The sequence below is a fragment of the Tiliqua scincoides genome, chromosome 8 (assembly GCF_035046505.1).
Source record: "Tiliqua scincoides isolate rTilSci1 chromosome 8, rTilSci1.hap2, whole genome shotgun sequence".
Lineage (NCBI taxonomy): Eukaryota > Metazoa > Chordata > Lepidosauria > Squamata > Scincidae > Tiliqua > Tiliqua scincoides.
In genome coordinates this window covers 24,198,732-24,218,181 of record NC_089828.1, presented here as the reverse complement: position 1 = coordinate 24,218,181, position 19,450 = coordinate 24,198,732, and the positions used below count along the sequence as shown (strand labels likewise).

The 19,450-nt window shown below is 45.6% G+C and overlaps 1 protein-coding gene across 2 annotated transcripts in view; it reads left to right on the top strand.

Moving 5' to 3' along the window:
* The window catches only part of APBA2 (amyloid beta precursor protein binding family A member 2), a 72,983-nt gene extending 60,368 nt beyond the window's left edge, over positions 1-12,615 (top strand). For both annotated transcript variants that reach the window (XM_066635836.1, XM_066635835.1), the window contains 4 exons: positions 2,937-3,149; positions 4,557-4,676; positions 10,882-11,022; positions 12,544-12,615. In XM_066635836.1, the coding sequence (XP_066491933.1) occupies positions 2,937-3,149; positions 4,557-4,676; positions 10,882-11,022; positions 12,544-12,615 (546 nt within the window). The remainder of the gene's footprint in view (positions 1-2,936; positions 3,150-4,556; positions 4,677-10,881; positions 11,023-12,543) is intronic.
* The last annotated feature ends 6,835 nt before the right edge of the window (positions 12,616-19,450 follow it).

Sequence of the window (19,450 nt, the reverse complement as noted above, 5' to 3'; positions counted from 1 at the left end):
CAGTGTGCCTTGACAATTTTAGTGCCTTGTCGGTGTGCCGTGAGCTGAAAAAGGTTGAAAATGGCTGTTCTAGATTATGACGGGCATCTGCCCCATGAGGGTAGCTCTTATTGGTGCCAACAGCACCTTCCCTCCCAGGGTAGAGAGAAGCTGCATAGAAATATCTGAATTGAGAGCATGGTGGGGCAAAAGGCTAAGCTCCCCCCTTCCGGTATGATACCAGTTTATATCCCTGTGGCTGTTATTTAGGCAAGAAAAATAAGGTGCTCTTGTGCCAATCATACCATTGTTATGTAAAAATCTGTGTATAGGTTTGGAGCCTTTAATGGCATGGATTACATGTTCTCCCTCAGTGGCATATATAGGGAAAATGGCACCCGTGGCAAGCACTGAAATTGCGCCCCCTGTCCATACAGAGAAGGGGAGATAATTGAGTGGAAAGCCAGCCCTATCTCATCAAGTGAATGTGTGTGCTCAGTAAAACCACTGTGTGTGTGTGTGGAGATTTTTTTGGTGAGGACATCTTCTGACTATGGTTTAGATAAGGATCTATATGTCAGCACCCTGGACAATACTGCAAAAATGATTCCCTTTCCTACCAGTGTTGCACATTTGCAACGCCTCTTTCAGGTAGAACGGACCATTGGCAGTGGTGTGAAAATGCACCCTCAGTAGAACAGCAGTAGAAAATGCACCATCAGTAGAAAGTCTGTGCCCAGGACCTCCCCCCGTTCACATGGCTCCTAGGGCAGATGTCCCCACTTGCCACTCCCTAGGTATGCCACTGATCCCCCTCCAAGAAAACACCTCCAGGCAGGCCAGAGTGATTCCAGAAAGCTGCTTACTGTGGAGCAAGAGAAAGAAGCATCTCATGCAAATGACCAACTTTCAACTGTTGGTTTTTTGTGTGGGTTGATTTGGGAACAAGCAGTTGATTTGGGAACAAGTTTCTGTCGGAAACATGGGATCTGTCGTCACTGAGGAAAGTTGTTTTGGAGGTGAAAACTCTTAAGCAAGAAGTAAATGTCATAAATGTTGCCAGGAAATAAGTGATTTTTATCTCCCCAGCAGCTCTGGCTGAGTGTATGTGGAACATTTAGAGGTGAAATGCAGCCAAGGTGAATGGAAGGGAAGCCGAAAATCAACAAGCCAAGTGGAAATTGGATTTTAAATCAACACTGGGAAAAAGTGTAAATGAATCTTAATCTACTGAGTTGCAGGGAGAGGGGGAAAGCCATCAATGGATCCTGAGTGCAGCCACGGACGTTGGCAGAGGTTGTTTCTAGGAGTTAGTGACTCTGTTGACAAATGTTCAACAAACAAGAAGGTCTTCGTAGTTGTCACAGTGAAGACAGCAAAAGGAGAAAGGATCGAGTTAAGGGGTAGGGTGACCTTCCCAGGAACATCATTTTCATTCAGTAGAGTCTTGGTCAACTGGAAAAGGAGCAGAAGAGGGCAATCCAAATAAGAGTGCCAGAGCAAATTCTGAAGAAGAAAAAGCCAGGATGGTGTAGAGGTTCGGGAGTTAGACCTGGAAGATCCAGGTTCAAGTCCCCATTCAGCCATGAAGCCTCCTGGGTGACTTTGAGCCAGTCACTCTCTCTCTCAGCCTCACCTACCTCACAGGGTTGTTGTGAGGACAAAAGGAGAGAAAGCTCCATGTACACCACCCTGAGCTCCTTGAAGGAAAGGCAGTCTAAAAATGTGGAACTAAATAAAATAAAGGCTACGATGCTTTTTAGTTTAGAAAACAAGACAGCCCAATGTCAGGTGGTCATTACTGGGGCATATAAAATTATGAGAGAGAGAGAGAGAGAGAGAGAGAGAAGAGAGGTTTTTCTTTTTCAAATGCTAGAACCAGGAATGAAACAGATTGATGAGAGATTTGGCACAGACAGAAGGAAGTACTTCTTCATGCAGCTCCTAATTAATCTATGGAAATTGCTACCACCAGATGTGCTAGATGGTCTCATAATCCCACCAGAGAATGTGGAAGGAGAGCATAGAGATTTCTGGAGCAAAGGCACATTTCGTACTTATCCCCCCCTTCTAGCTCTATGAGAGAAACTAGTGTAGTGGAAAAGGGTATAGACTGGTAAGAACCCAGTTAACATTTTGCCATTCCCATAAACTTGCTAGGTGGGTTGCAGGCAACGTTCATTCTTGTTTATCATGATTATGTGAAATGCTGGTAGGTCATCTCCTTAAGAAGTTTATACTACTAGTAGAATGGTTCCCCTGAAGCATTATATCTCTGAGGCAATCATCTCCTTTAACTGGGTTCACCTTAAACTGACCATGCAGTGTCTCTGACACCGTTTTGGAAAAGGGAAAAGGCTACAGGAGTGCCTAGAGCATGTCCTCCTAAACAATGTGCAGTGCATAATGGGAAATCTTAAAGTGAAAGAGGAGGAAAACATCCCTTAGTGCATCTCTTACTGCATATTAATGATCAGTAGCGTCTCTGGGGGCGGGTGCATGCCACACCAGGTGTCATGCACAGGACACACACACACCACTATTGGCCAAAATGGTTAAAACCGCGGTTTTTAGGAATAATACCATCATGTTATATATCGTTTGATGTGTTATTTCATGCAGAATGCAGTGAAACAAACTGTGTCAAAATATCTTTATTCTATCAAAAGTTATAGCCAAAAAACCAGTGGGGGTGGGGTGATGATGCGTTGCCATGCCCACTTCCCAGGGTATTTAGCCACACCCACAGCATGGGAGGAGGTCCATCATGGGGGTGATGAACTGGCTTCCCACACTGGGTGATGCAAACCCTAGGGATGCCACTGTTAATGATGGATTGTTAAGAAGAACAGGCACATATTGCGAGTCTGTGATTCACTAGTATGATCTTCCTGGAATTTCCACAAACTTATCTTCTTTATGCCCTTCTATTGTTGTTGTTTTTATTCCCTTTGCAGCTGCAGATAGCTAAACAGAAGGGGGAGATTCTTGGAGTCGTGATTGTGGAGTCAGGCTGGGGGTCCATTTTACCTACGGTGATCCTGGCCAACATGATGAACGGGGGCCCTGCGGCTCGCTCCGGGAAACTGAGCATTGGAGACCAGATTATGTCCATTAATGGAACCAGCCTGGTCGGTCTTCCTCTGGCAACATGTCAAGGAATCATAAAGGTACTATTTATGTTCCTCTGGGTAGGTTTGCCAGTTGCCACTGAGAGTGTCACTCCTCTAAAAAAAAAATTCCCAAAGGAAAAAATTCATTTACAGGTCTGTCCTCCTTATCTGTCCTCCACGGATTCAGGATACGCGGATTTAAATCACAGCAAAGTTCTGAACCTGTGGTGAAGGGCTGGACCAGGTGGCTATATTAGTTGCAAAACTTGGGTTCTTGCCACCACAGCAGATGGAGAAGTCCCCAAACCCATTTTTTTACTTAGCTGGCCGTGGTATCACAAACCTGAAAGTGCCATCACCGCTGAGTCACCACCCCTGTAATTGCCATGCCTTACCTTCAGGTAAAGATTGGGAACCACTGTCCAACCTTTAGGAAAAATCTAAATGCTATTGCAGTCTTTCTAGAGAAGCTCCTTCAACCCTCCGACCCCTTCGGTTGTCTTTTCTTACACCTTGCCAGTGTTCTGCACTAGCTTGGTGACAGTGAGTAAGATTAATGGAAAGATTTAAATGGGTTTGCACAAGCCTTTTTGCAGAATGGATTCTCAGGCTAGTTGTTGTCATGGCATCATGGTGTTTCTAGGAAGTAGATCTTTGATTTATGAATTGTTTTAGCCAAATGGCCTTAACGATCAGGTCAATGTAAGAGAAGATACAAGTATGCTGCAAAAATAATCAATTAATGGGATAAAATATTAAAAAGATGCATCCATTAAAAAGATGCAACACAAGTTAATTTGATCATATCGTTTCATGTGAAGCTGGGTCAGATCTAGCTATTGTGTACACTGATTGGTAGAGGATCTCAGCCAAAGAGGGGTCTTTCTCAGCCCTCCCTGGGGAAGCTGGGTATTGAACCTGGCTGTTTTGCATGCAAAACAGCTGCTCGACCATTGATCCCCTGTCCCGTCCTCAGCTTGATATAAGTACCCCTGGTGCAAAGGACTTCCTGGGTACCAAGCAAGGGACTAGAAAGTAAGTATTTTATAGTCATGGCATCCAGTAGGAGCTGGGTCTTCTCAGTGGTGGCACCGACATTATTGAATACACTGTTGCGGGAGGCCCATGCAGTGCTCTTTCAGGTGCCAGTTTAAGGCATGGCTATTTTTGCTGGCATTTGGGGGTTACTGTGCTGGGCAGAAGATGGCTATTGTGAGAGGAAGCTGTTGTGAGCAATTTTTCAGGGATTTTTATTGTATTGCTAATATTAATTTGATTGGTTTCTTATGATTTTACAATGCATTTTTGTTTGCGGTTAGCTGTCTTGGATCAGCAACAAGAAAGGCCATGCACAAGCATGTGCTTTTTAAAACAAAGAAGCAATTACTGTGATTACAAGCAGCCACCCATGAAAACTCCTTTAGCTGTCACAGGGGACTTGCTAACATTGTGAATATATTGTAGGGTCTTAAAAATCAGACACAAGTGAAGCTGAATATCGTCAGCTGTCCTCCGGTGACCACCGTCCTTATAAAGAGACCTGATCTGAAATACCAGCTGGGCTTCAGTGTACAGAACGGAATCGTAAGTTCATTCATTCTTTTAAAGTGATTGGCCTAGGACAGGGGTGTTCAAAGTTTTTGGCAGGAGGGCCACATCAGCTCTCTGACACTATGTTGGGGGCCGGGGAAAAAAAAGAATTAATTTACATTTAAATTTTGAATAAATTTACATATGTTTACCTAAGTGAATATATTAAAGATGAACTTATATGAATGAATGAAGGTCTTGCAATAGCTCAAGGCCTATACAACAAAGCAAGGCTGGCCTTTTCTTTGCTGCCGCTACTGCATCACAGATGTGAAAATGCAAGCAGTGGAGGGAGCCCTCATCCCACAGCTCATGCAAGAGGTCAAACAGTTGCCCTCACTTTGAGAGCAGTTGCATTGGGCCAATACGGGCTCCAATAAATCTCCAGAGGGCCAGAGGCTCATTGGAGACTGGGAGTTCCCTGAGGGCCACATTGAGAGTCCTCAAGGGCCACAAGTGGCCCCAGGGCCGGGGTTTGGGCACTCCTGGCCTAGGAAAACAGTTTCCCTATACAGTATTTATATAGAATAGATAAGCATAACTGGGTGTTTCTTTATCCTCATCTGGCTCACAAACTGCTTGATGGCTACAACATTGAGTAAATGATTTGCATGTCGGCTGGACCATTGCTCAGGTTCATGAGGCTGGCTGAAATGACCAGCTTAGATAGTGATTACCAGGGGGTTCCTGCCTCTCTCCATCTGCCCCCTAATTGCTTCTTGTCCTCCCACTTCCTGGATTCAAATGGGAAAAAGGAGAATTGAACAGGAGAGGAAGCGTGGAGGATAGGACAATGGTGAACTAGAGCATCACAACACTCTAGCCCACCACTTCTTTTCCTTTTTAAATCTAGGGAGCAGGAGTTCACTTGTCCCTTGGTGGAAGTTAACCAGCTCAGTATTTTGTACAGCACATCTCACACAGACACACACTTGCCCCTTGTGGAACATCAGTCAGAAGAATCTGGGATGCAGAATCCAAGATTTAAGCTGCAGTCCTAACCCACTTTCCAGCACTAACATAAGGGCAATGCAACCCTACAAACATTGCCTTACCTTGAGGGGGCCTCCATGACTGCTCCATGAGGAGGCACATGCTCTATTGGCAGAGCTCTGTCAGAGCTGGAAAGTTGATTAGGATTGCGCCCTCAGTTTCTCAGAACAGAATGGTGAGAATCCCAGAGTTCATTCTTTATATTTTTTTTGTAATTAGCTTTCTGGTTCATATGTTTGTAGGGTTATATTAAATTGTCAAGGGCAAGTTCTCTTCTGCATCAAATATGTTGTGTCCCTGGATGGCTTCTGAGCCGGTTTCTCCGAAAGTACAAGTTTTCACTGTCTTTTGGTGCCATCTAGTGACAATGAGCCATACTCACAATTGGGCAAACATCATTAACATTTGGTGCTTGAAGCTACATTCAGATCTTGGAAGACAAGAGTTTGGATAAGCAGTTCCCTGTCTGTGAATGAAGGCTAGTTCCCATGTTGCAAAATGCTTGCACTGAAGGCTTATTTTAGCATCTGGGAACTAAAATCCCTATACCTTAACAAAGGAGAAAGAAAAAAAAAATAATGGAATTCTTAGGGAACTGATCTGACACTTAATACCACAACCCATACTGGCCTACAGCCATACCTTGTACTTTTGTCAGGTTAGGTACCAGAGCTTAGGTGAAAGTCAAAAAAATGATGAATGTCAAAGCATAGCCTTATTTAGCTTGCAAATTTATTTTGGCTGGCAAAAACAGCATAAATAATGAACTATAGAACTTGTGCGGGAAATAAAATAAAAATAAACATAAGGAAGTCAATGAGCATTGTGGAAGGTTGGATGGAATTGGCCAAAAGAGCAAAGCAGGTGGATAAAATTTGAAATGTCAAGGTATTGCTGTATTTGTGTGAGATGCAACTCCACGAGGAAACTGTCTATAACAGGGGTGTCAAATTCGTTTCATACAGCGGGCCGAATAGCATTCTTGGTGCCTGCTGGTGCCCAGAAGCGATGTCGTAAATCAGGAAGTGGTGTCATTAAGCAGATCATAACCAGAAATAAACACTTTTTTCTCACTTAGAAACTCTAATGAGTTTCAAATGACAAAAGAGAAAGTATGCTAATCTTGATCATTTTTTCAAGCTATGGGAGTGGTGGCGTAGCTGGAGGGGGGAGGAGCGAGGAGCACCCAGCCTGGTGGGGAGGCTTAGCGGGGCCAGCAAGCAGCCCCTCCCTTTGGAGCCATTCCCAGTGGGGGGAACCAAACAGAGCCGTACTGCTCCATTATGCTTTCCCCGTCGGGAATGGCTCTGAAGAGCGGGGCTGCTTGCCCACCCCGTTGAGCCTGCCCACCAGGTTGGGTGCTCTGCCCCCCCCCTCCAGCTGCACCACTGTATTGGAGAGCCAAATTATCATGTGGGCAGCCTTTTCATCAGTGATACCTCAGCACAGCTCAGTAGCTGAGAGCAGCTGATGGTGGTGCTGGAACAGCCCGAGGGCCTTATGTATTATACCCAAACTTTTCAGCGTGTATGAACCCTGCCAGTACACGTGTTGTCTGTATGAAGGCTATGGGCTAACTCCTTCATCGGGATGTTGAAATAAGGGTTCTTCCCCACCAGCATACATTTGGTGCGCACATTCTAATTAACTGAAAAAGCTGACAATGCAGTTACTGTATCACTAGTCCTAAGAAGAGCCATTGGCCAATTCCAGTGGGGCTCATGTAGGCTAACATCCTGTTTCCCACAGTGGAAGTCGACAAGCAGCAGGTAAAGGCATCTCTTGCACTGTTGCTCCCCTGTGATTGGTACTCTACACACTGACCCTGAACATGGAGATTGCATGCAGGGCTAGCCCAAGACCTTCAGGAACCTGAGCATGCCACACACTACCTTCCCTTACCTTGTGATGAGCCAGATTCTGCTCCTCCCCCTCCCTGGATTGGGAAAGAATGGGGGACAGAGTGGAAGAAAGAAGAATGGTGGGTTAGAGTCCACCAGGGAGTAGAGGAGGAGTAGTAAGAGTAGTAAGAGGAGGAGCAGCAGTGAAGGTCAATGGACAAACAGGTGGGTGTCTCTCACAATCTACTGCCTGAGGCAACTGTCTCCATTGGCCTCATGGACGAACCAGTCCTGGTCACATGTAGTCATCATGACTAATAGCCATGATAGATCTGTCCTCCATGGATATACATTGTACTTTGTAACTGCCTGTTACAAGTCTAAATGATCATTCCCACGTCCTGTGGTCATCCCCACGTCCTGTGGTAGCAAATTCCACAGATTAATTCTGCTACGTATGAAGAAATTCTTTTTTTTTTTTTGTTCCGAATTTCCCACTACTCATTTTCATTGGATTACAGTTTTTGTGGTGTGTGTGGGGGTGGGGGGGAGGAAGCCTGGGCACTTGTATAGTTGCACTGTGTGAGCTCAAGCAGGTGAGGCCATTGCTTACTGTTGTTGTATTTCTCTATACTGCCAGTTCAGCTGTACTAAGTAAAATGAGCCAAATGCAGGCCCCTGCCCCAAGCAGCTTCTAACCTGTTTCCTCTGCTATAAAGATGGGGGAGAAGGGATTTCTGAGAAGTGACTGTCATGCTAGAAGACTGTTCGATTAGGATAAATCCATTCACACCTTTTACCAATGTTTTGTGTATGCAACAAGGTTCCTTTGTTCTGCAGTCTCTGCATTGAAATGGATAGTGCTTCTGTGTTATGTACTGTAATTCTATTTCATCAGTATTGGAGGGGGGGGAGCAAACCCATGTCTGGTCATTTCTTTACCTTCTAAGCCAGTTACTGAAAAAGTCTTCCACAATTCCCTCAGCCTTTTTTTTTTTAAAAAGCTGTGCTCTTTAAGTGACTAGACAAGATCTTGCACCAGGTTCCTCCAAACAGGTCTGGGAGATCTGGGATTAGTGGCTTCAATTGACTTATTGGAAAATTGGAGATACTGTGCTCTGGGGATGGGATCTTTTCCCCTTTCCTTTTCTTTCCCTGATCTTAATTGCCTAGTCCTCAGGCGGAATGGTTTGATGCACATTGAGCCATCTTTCCTTCCTCTTTCATCTTCAACTCTCAGAAAAAGGAAAAAAAAACACGGCACCTTCCCTCTGTTTCCAGTTCTACTGAGATCCAGCTTCTGGTTGAGTGCAGGGGTTGTTCTCACCCTTGGCACATGCAAAAGGTTCCCTTTGAGGCCTGCACATAGCTGACATCATGTTAAAGATACTTTGGAGTCAGCAACTGTTATCACTGAAATGACCTGTCTTCTTTCACAGCACCTGTACATCAAAGTGGGATTTGTGCAGGTCGGTTTTTTAGTGCATTGTTCTCTTGGGGTTAGACCTCTCTGTTTCATATTCTGGCACCCTTAACAGTGCACGCTGTTTATCACCTTGTGTTACAGTAGGGCCAGCTCCGTCGGGGCACTTTTCTATGTGATTCTAGACATCTGTAAACCCAGGTGGGTACATTTTTTTTTTTTTTCATATGACTGGCACCACTTTTGCCAGGCAGTTATCAAGTTCATCATGCTGGACCCTTTTGCCATAGGTATGATAGACCTGTGGGATTTTATTCATTCATTCACATTTTTATACTGCCCTTCCTCCAAGGAGCTCAGGGTTCCAAGGCTCAGGTAGCCAAGGAGTACCAGGTTCCTGCCCTCTTTTTATCCTCACAACAACCCTGTGAGGTAGGTGAAGCTGGGAGATAGTGGCTGGGCCAAGGTCACCTAGGAAGCTTTGTGGCTGAGCAGGAATTTGAACCGGAATCATCCAGGTCTGGGTCCAACTTCCGAACCACTACACCATCCTGCATGTTGGTGTTGTACCCCACCTTTGAACATCCCCATTGTCCTGGCCATATGACTGAACCTGGTGGAATATCCAGCCTTCTGACCATATACTGTCTTTCTGTGAAGCTTGTGACCCAGAAACTGCATGTCACTTTTGATTTTCTTGAAGCTTGTGATGAGGATTTAAATTTGGAACCCAGCAGCAGCTGGGCCAGGAAAGAGAGTCTTGAACGGAAAGCTTGGGGCATTCCCTGTGAGCCAGCCAGCTATGTTCAGCCCACATCTGTGCACCACAGTTGGATCCGACTTCCTCGGGCTGGAATTGATGAGTTGGTACTTGTCATTCCCAGCTGCCGCTTTTGCGTCATTACCTTTAGCTGACCCGAATAGAACTGCTGGTGCCTCTTCCTGAGGAATAGGATCTGCTCTGATTCAGAGGCTGCTCCTCATCGAACAGAAGATGGACCTCAGCTTCATTGGTTGAGCACCTGCTTTGCATTCAGAAGGTCTCAGGTTCAATCCTTGGCATGTTCACGTAGTGCTGGGTCCTGAAATCATGCACAGCTGCTGCCTGGGGCAGTGCTGAGCTCAGGGAATCAACAGAAGGCAGTTTTCTATATTTTTGAAGATTTTTTGCTGCACCTAGGAGCTGGTCAGATTTTTCCAGGAGCCTGTTGGGAAGGGGGGGGGGTGGAATAGAGACCTAATTGCAACAGTGAGGTGGTATCCTTGCTGCAACTTGCAGCAAAGGTTAACTACAGGCCATTTTTGGACTGCCCCTGGACTCTGTCCATTACTGCTAGACTCTAACTGAGGGCTCAATCCTGACCAACTTTTGAGCACTGACTTAGTTGCAATGCAGCCCCAAGGTAAGGTAACAGACATGCTCTTACCTTGAGGAGGCCCCCTTGACTGCCTCCCCACTGCAGGATGAAGTGCATGCCACATTGGCACTTCTATGGTAGTGCTATAAAGTTGGTTAGGACTGTGCCCTTAATGCCAGATTTTTTCCTCCATTTTTCATTGGTTGGTAGCCTCCGTTGTTAGGTAGCCTTGGATGTGTCTGGGTGCTGGTTGTCCTACCGAGGGCTCACTGTTTGGACTCGCCAGTGGGTCCCTGGAATCCTAGGCCAGGTCTTTTTCCATGGACCTTTTCAAGAAAAGGTTGGATAGGTAGTTATTTGGAATGATTTGGGTTCAGGATGTGCTGCGTGGAGGCAAGGCGTTGAATCCGATGATCCAAAAAGGAAGGACCGAGTGGTGCTATTCTCACATCGTGTATTGCTTAGCATTTCCAGGTGAAGAAGGCCATGCGTAAAAACTTGTGAGGCTGCCGGCTGTCCTGTAGAAGCGACAGGAGGGTCACACCTTTTGTTTGAGTTGATGGACTGGGATTACCTTTTGACAGATATGCAGTCTGATGAGAGGAGGGATAGCGGAGAGAGGCGGAGTTAGGGTCGGCCACCGAATTATCGAGATCAACGGTCAAAGCGTTGTGGCCACTGCTCACGAGAAGATCGTGCAGGCCTTGTCCAATTCCGTGGGAGAGGTGAGTTTCCTGAGTTGGAATTCTGTTTCTATAATGAAAGGCTGTAATCAATTTTAGTCCCTGTTTATTGGACAACAAGGAAGAAAACCAACCATTCTGTAAGGAAATGACAGTCATCCCTAGTGTACCTACAGGGGTCAAGGCAGGCAAATGTCCCAGAGTACCATGCTTGTGGGGGTTTCCTTGCCTCCCTGTCACCTTCCTTAACTCCATGAGGACACCTTTAGAGGGCCAGGGAGGCTGCATGTGCTCTCCCCGACCCTCTGAAGACCAAGTAAGTCTCCAAAGGGTCTTTAAACTCCACTTCCGATTTTCAGATGAAAACAGTAAGTGACGTTTTAGCCTTCCGCCGAATGCAAGTGTGGGGGGAAGTGTGGCAGTCTGCAGTCCTGGCCCCATGTGGCCCAGGGACCAGGATCACCAGGGACAGTAATTAAGTTCAAGATGGCAACATTGACTGCATTTTATTCATAGTTCCCTTTCAAATGTTTTCGAGAGTATTTTTGGAATTTTCACACACATATTAGTGAAGAATATGTGAAGCATGTTCTTCACACTGAATGTAACTTCGCATGTTAGTGAATGTAACTTCACATGTTAGCGAAGAAATTAATCCAAGTATTAGAAATCTGCAGACTCAGCCATGAAATGCAACGCCCATCTTTGGTTTTTGTACATTCTGTTTCAATAAATTAATATTCAGCTAGTTGACAGAAATGATCAAGCTTGTAAAAATGCATATTAAATATTTAGGCAGAAGTTAACACGTGAGCATTGCAAAGTAGCATGCTGGAAGCAAGGAATGCATTTATTTGGGGGTCCACATTGCTGGTTTGACTTAAAAACCTCTAAAAGATTGGGGCCTCTACAAATGTTCAGGGCTGCCTCTTCTCCAGTGTCCCATCTGACACCGGTATAGTGCTATTCTAGGTGTTCCACCTTCATTCTGTCCTTGAACAACCAGGCCCCCTAGGGCTTATAAAGGAGATATGGTCTGGGCTGTACTACCACAGACTGCAAATAGAGCTTGCATGATTGACTTCCTTTCACATAGGAAGCAAATATTTTAGGAGAAGATTGATTTGGAGCCTCCTCTCTTTTTCATGGGCATCAAGCTTTCTATGCAAAGGCAGTCGTTCTAAAAGGCACACTTCCTTTGGCTTTAGACAATGTATACTTGTCTCAGTAGGCATTCTCTCTTGGAAGAGGCATTCTCTTACCATACAGTTGGGAATGCCTCTCCCAAGATGGTTCTAGCCACTTTCCATGTTGCATGAACAATTGAAAATAGTTTTGAAAAAAACGACGGCCTTAAAATCTAGTCTGATTAATGGGAGCACCTTGTTAGTAATCAAAATGTCCTTAACTGAGTAATCTAACCAGTGAACCCACTTAACGTTGCCTGCCCCTGCTCCTTTTTTGGTAAATATTTGAGTTATGGCTCTAGTCCCAGCCTCTTTCTGTTGTGACTTCTTGATGCTCTTTGTTGTCATTAACTCCCCTGTATAAATGCCTTGACAGATCCATATGAAGACCATGCCAGCTGCAATGTTCAGGCTGCTAACTGGACAAGAGACGCCGCTGTATATCTAATGCGGACGCCACATCTCTCACCGAAAGAACTGAACGATCCCATCCATGCTAGACACTTCAAGAGGAATTTTGTATTTTGTAAGAACAGGAAGGGTTGGAACCCGGTCCTTTGCGAGTCTGGAAGCTCAACGGATCCAGCTTCTTTGCCTTTTTTTCTTAGTTTCTCTCTTTTTTAAAAATTTTGTTGCCAAAAAAAGAGGAAGCTGTTAACTATGGACGATAACCACTGACACCGTCTTTCTAACACATAGGAGTATTTTGCAACATCGTCTACAATCCTTTTTCTCATGGAAGCTTACGAGCATAGGGTGCAATCCACCATATGAGTGTCTCCCACACCAACCCTGCTGCCACGACTGCGTCGTTCCGAGGGCCCCCCCTCACTCATGGCGGTGGGGCTTGCGACCCACTGTCATTCCAGTGGGTTGTGCTTGTAATATTTATTTAAACATTAATGTGGCATGTCTGTCATGTGTATACGTCTGCCACTTTTAAAAATAGGGTGGCAAAGGTGAATGTGTGAACCAGTCTGCAAAAGACAGACCATAAAATAAAATAAAATAAAATCACGGCTGCCTCAAAAAAAAACAAAAAAAACACCACAGGTTTGACTGCAACATTTGACATGCTGGGGCTTAGGGCAGACCAATTTTTGAAGTGGCCAAGAATGTATGCAGTTCTAAGGGGAAGGGGCTGGGAGGGGGGGAGGGAAGCATCTGATGCTCGTAGAAAGGAAAAGCTACTGTTGTACTTGGTATCCTTATTGACAAGTGTAACGTGTTAATGAGTTTTGACGAGATGTGACTTAAGTGTGAAATCAGAACAAGGGGATTTGGGGAGGGAGCGATTGGGGAGGAAAAGCTTTTTTAAAATGCAAAATAAACAAATGCCACAAGATGAACACCGAATATTTATTTAGACAAAGTACATTTTTTACGTCTTGGAGACGGAACGGTTGAGACGGAGACTGCTGTTGCAAGCCATTTATTTGTACTGGGGGTACCATAAACAGCAGTGGTTCCCAACTGGCGGCTCCCTTGGCCTACTGGACCATTGGCTTTGGCTCCCCATCAGGGCTACAATCCTATACATTGTATAGAGCGGCAGGTTTTTTGCGAGGATTCTATGGTTCCCTGGGGAGCCACGGCTCACAGTTTGGGAACAACTGGTCTCTAGGATTCCTAGTTTTAATATCCCACAACAACTTTCCATATTGCCCTTTTGACTGAACACATGTTTACTATGGGAAAGCCATGCATTAAATAGTCTATTTTTTTTTTTCCATTTTCCAAGCCAATGTGAGAGCTGAATGTAAAATAAACCGTGGCTGCAATTGGGGGAGTCATCACCATCAACAGTATTAGACTCTGTGGAGATGAGAAAACCAATGGTTATGTTGTGTTCATTAATGAGATAAATGTCAACTGATGTAACTTTTATGTCTTGATTTTATTTCCCTCTCTCTTTTGGCCAAGGCCTTGAAGAAAATAACACTGTGACTAAAAGGGATTCTTACAGGCAGTAACAAAAAGCTTTAGGATTACTGCACTTCAAGGAATGATGACTAGCTAGATCTCTGTTGCATGCAGGTAACCCTAAGAGAGACTTAATTTAGACTCATTAAAATAAATTTGGAGTAATAAAGCACCCTAGCTTCTTTTGTTTGTTTTGCAAAACCCCAAGAGGCTGCAGTGGGCCAAGTTCGCTGAATGCTGCTGTTGCACAGCTTCTATTGGTTTCATGGGGACCTGGGGAGATTTTTTTTTTTTAAGAGACGAAGTTTTGTTTTGTTTTGAAGCAAAGGAGGTTCTGTAGCAACAGACTGGGGTGCATTGCAGCCACCCTCACTTAAGCTCTAACTGTTTGACATTGGTAGTATACACCTCTAAATAAAGGGTGCAGGGGGACAGTGGTGAGCAGTGATGTAGCTTGAGGGGGGGTCGCTGGTGCGACCCACCCCCTGCAGCACTCTGGGGGTTTTCCAGCCTCTCCGCAGGGAGGGGGTGCACTGTGGTCACTGCCCAAGTGCTCGAAGTGGCAAGCACAGTGAAGAATGGCCCTCACACCCGCCCCTAGGGTCCAAGTGGCCCCCAAATCAGTCATTCCAGAAGCCGGGGGGGGTGACACAAAGATGTTGGGGGTGTGTGTGATGCATCGATGCAGGGGCTGTGACACAAAGATGCAGGGCTATGTGTGACACTGCAGCGTCATTGCGTCAACCTGCCCTGGGTGCCACTGCTGTTGGTGGGAAAGGACCATTGCCTTCCCATCCTGCTTTAGGGCTTCCTGTGGCGATCTTGTTGGCTGCTGCAGGAAACAGGATGCTGGATGGGAGGAATTTTGGGGGGCTGATCTTTCTATATAGAGCCAGGGGTGTAATCTGGGAGGAGCACAGTATCAGGATTTCTCCTACAGGAGGAACTAGGACAGGGGTCAGGGAACTTTTTTACCTCTTACCCCCCAAAAAATTTATAAACGCAGACGTTACCCCCTTGATTTGCATACAACAGAATCCCCCATACAGAGGTGTAGCTGCCCCAGTATAGGTAGCCAGTAGCCAAGTGATGCCTCAGTATAGGTAGTCAGTAGCCAGATGACCCCCCAGTATAGGTAGTCAGTAGCCAGATGACCCCCCAGTATAGGTAGTTAGTAGCCCGGTGATCCCCCAGTATAGGTAGTCAGTAGCCAGATGACCCCCCAGTATAGGTAGTTAGTAGCCCGGTGATCCCCCCAGTATAGGTAGTCAGTAGCCAGATGACCCCCCAGTATAGGTAGTTAGTAGCCCGGTGATCCCCCCAGTATAGGTAGCCCAACGATGCCCCCAATAAAAATAAATAAACAATACTCACCTTACCTCGATCCCACGTCGGTCGGCGCGGATTTTCTTCTTCCTCCCGCTCTGTCCGCTCGGCGGGAGACACTGACGGCCCGGCGCTGTGTGATGACATCATCACTACAGCGCCGGGCAGCTCCAGTCTCCCGCACAGAGCGGAGAGAGCGGGCGGCTGCGATACACGCAGGCTGTGGATACAGCCTGAGTGTATCGCCTGCTCCCTTCTGCTCACCGCATCTGAAGGTGAGCGGAAGGGAGCAGGGCAGCGGGCAGTGTGCACACAGCGCACCAGCCTGCTGCCGGCCCCCTGGAGCGGGTGGAGAGCGGGTGCGCTGACTCCCTCCGCTACCTCCTCATTACCCCCAGATTTTCACTTTTACCCCATTTGGGGTAATTTACCCCTGTTCCCCGACCACTGAACTAGGATGTCATCAAAACTCAGGCATTGCCTTTGACCCCTTTTTCAAAGGGTGTTACCTGAGAAGAATTGTCAGGCTCAGCAGGAGGCAAACTGAGAGAGCTGCCTGGGGCAAATGTTAATGTCAAGGCCACTGCCTTTTCCAAGGGTAGCCTGAGAGAGGGTACATCACTCATGTTATAAATGAGGCTACAATTATATGCAAATTTACCTAGGTGTAAGCCTTACTGAACACAGTGAGACTTATTTGCTTCTGGATCGACAAGCTGAGCTAACATGCTGAATCAACATGCTTTGAAATTTAGCTGGGATATTCTTTAATTAATTCCATTTACCAAATTTTGTATGCATTTGTTTTGAAGGATTGCAACCCCTTTCCAAGAATTTGAGATAAAATTAGCTTTAGAGGAAGTACAGCACGTTGCAAAGACGGGAGGAAAATGCTCAAATGAAGACATTTAACGCTTTTTTAAAAAAAAAAAATTGTTGTACAGACTTAGCAGGGTGTGATTATAGGAATATGTGTCATAATTGCCTCTGTGCTTCAAAATTTACCACCCCAACACTGGGTAGAACTTAAGAGTCTGCTCAATATTTATCCAACCACTGAGACAGCTTCCTTAAAAGGGGCACAGCCTAAGCCTCTTGGCTTCCACTGGAGGTCACTGTTGCTTCACACTAAACTGAAAAGCATTTACAGTAGGCTTCCCCCCCCCTCCCAAACAAATGCTGACATTTCTCTATAAATCTGTGGTACTCCTGCTGTAGATTAGATAGCAACACAGCTAAAGAACAAGAGATACCAGCAGAAGTTATATTTTCTGTCGAACGTTTCTTTGCTGGAACCAGAAGTGATGCAAATATTGAATTAGTATAAAAAATGCTTCTTATATTCTGCATCAGATTATGGGGCATCCAGCTCAAGATTACCTACACTTGACTGGTAGCAACGGCCTAGCCAAGGGATCTGGCACCTGATGGCACCAAAATTTTTAACACTCCCCTGGGATGTTAACATTCCCTGTGTAGGGCAGATGCCCAGAATGCCCCATTGGCATCCCAGAGGTGGTCTGAGGCGCAGGAAGGTCAAGTATAACCTCAGAAGGCCTCCTGGAGGCCTTAGAAAGGCACTTTCAGTTATTGCAAAGGGGGCCTTCTGAGCTCCTCCAAGTGCATCCTCTCTGAGCCTCAGATGGCCTCAGGATCCACAGTCAGGAGTCCAGGTTGGCACCCCCTCTAGGTGCCTGGAGCAAAGTACCCCTGCCCCCTTTACCTATGCCACTGACTGGCAGGCACCTTTTGAGGCAGGGGTCTTTCCCAAGCCCATTTGGAGATATCAGGGATTGAACCTGGGACCTTCTGTATTCTGAGGATTAGCTCTATCCTTGTTCTCACATCAGCCAGGATGAAAAAATACCTGAGCTCCAGCAGCCAGTTTAAGATCTGGCCTGCATGCTGCAGACCTGCTGGACAGCATATTTCAGCCCCAGTTTGACCACAACTGCAAAGAAAAAGCCAGTATGGCCTGAAAAGGGACTGGCTAGTGGTTTATTTAATTTTAGTATTATTATTATTCCTTCCAAATCAGAGCCTCTTTGAGTTTACCCATTAGTGTTAAGAAAAGTGGGATAGAAAAATACTTGCGAGCACTTAAGTGGGTTGGAAAGGTGGGGTATGTATGTATGGAAAGAGAGAAAGTTCTTTTGGAGCACTGCCCCAGTGAGCAAAGTACCTGCAGATTCCCTTAGGCCCAACCTGTACTTTCATTTCTATGCCAGAATGCTAAATTGGGGGAAGCCGGGGATCAAGCAGCTGTACTCAGGAGACCTAAGGCGATTCCATTTTGTTACAGATAGTGAGGAGGAAGACAAACCAGGCACAGACAGGGCATTATAGAAGCAGGAGCAGCAGATAGAAGAAGGCCCGTTGGTAGAGTTTGTTGGAAACGTTATTTGTTTTACTCAGAAGTAAGCCCATTGTATTCAGTAAGACTTATGCTGTGACCTTATCAGAAACAAACACTTCTACCGAGTGGGTGTCCCCCATGGGGTCCTCTGCGTCTAAAGAGGTGTCTGACTGCAGGGAAGAACATTGTACACAAGCATTTGAATTAGCTTGCCAAATCTCAGGCTGCAAGAACCACCTCTCTTAGGTCTTATTTTCTAGAACCAAGCGGTAAGTACTATAAGCAACAGACAACAAAGCAAAACCGCCTGCATTTGGTACAGCCAGCCCGCGGTGCCATTAAGTTAGAATGACACCTCTTGCAATTAGAGCCCAAGTTGTGGGCTTTAGCAGACAAACAATTCCTTGTGAAAACAGCATTGGGGGAAGGGGGTAGAAGATGCAGTTGGCACAGAGGAATTCTAAAGCCAGAGCTGCTAGGAAAACTACATCCTTTAAAGGGTGGGGCCCACAAAATGGGAAGCACTGCTGAAGCATTTTGCTGCCAGCTTCGGTTTCTGCCATTAACAACAGGGATATCTGAGCAAGCAATTTTGCCATGTTAACAAATGCTCCGAAAATAGGTAAGAGAGTAGATGCCTAAAGGTAATTTTTTAGAGTTGGTTCCAGCTTTCAGGTAGGTCTGAATGAATGACACCATCTCAAGGGCCAATGTCAACACAGTGTTTTTTCATCCCTGCAGGAGCGCATGAGAAAAATGAGCTGTTGGACCGAAAGCTCCATATGGCTTTTTGCAGGGAAAGCACAAAGTGCTACTTAGGCCTACTTATTTCTGAACAGGCGTAATTAAGTTTGATGTGCTTATTCAGGATCCAGGGGAGGAGGATCCATAGGGGAGGGGGGATCTGGGTTGGCAACATAATGGGCTTTAACCCTTTGCTTCCTCTCTGGTTCCTCTCTGCATTCAACACTGCTCCCCCCACCCCCAGCTGCTGTTTGCTCTGGGAAGGACTCATCCATTCATGTCAAACAACTGTTCCCCACCTTGATTGCTCAATAGTAGGGCCACAGCAAAAGCTCCCTCTCACCTCACCAAAGTCCCAATCTAGTCAAGCATGATTGAGTTAACGTTAATTTTTCCCCTTTTATCCCACCTTCCAACGAAATGGCACAAAGCAAGTAACAGAAAAAATATGGACACAGTTTAAAAACAGATTAATACAACTAATTGGAGACAGCTAATAATTGGAGACATAATGACCCCAAAACATTTCTAGTAGCAGACACAAGCCCACTTTCAGGGCATACGACAAATGTGGCTTAAGTGGTTTTTAAAAAATATTAACGTTAAAATCTTAAACAAAGTTTTGTTTTTTAAATGAAGCATGTTTGGGGCTAATAATACAAGTAATGGAGCATTTAATTTGAGCCTTGGGCAGTCTTAATTCGTAACATAGCCAAAAGTCACATGGCCTATATTTTCCGCTCTATCTGCTGTTGGGTAGGTCAGAACTCAGGAGTGTGATGCAGTGAGGATGGCTAATTTTTAAAAGTTAAGTTAAAAGAATGATGAAGACTGTTAGGCATTCAAAGGAATGAGGCAGCCTGCTATATCTCTGCTTGATTGACTGTTGTGGTCTTGTCTTCCTCCAACCACTTCCTGTTGCAGACAGGTCTAT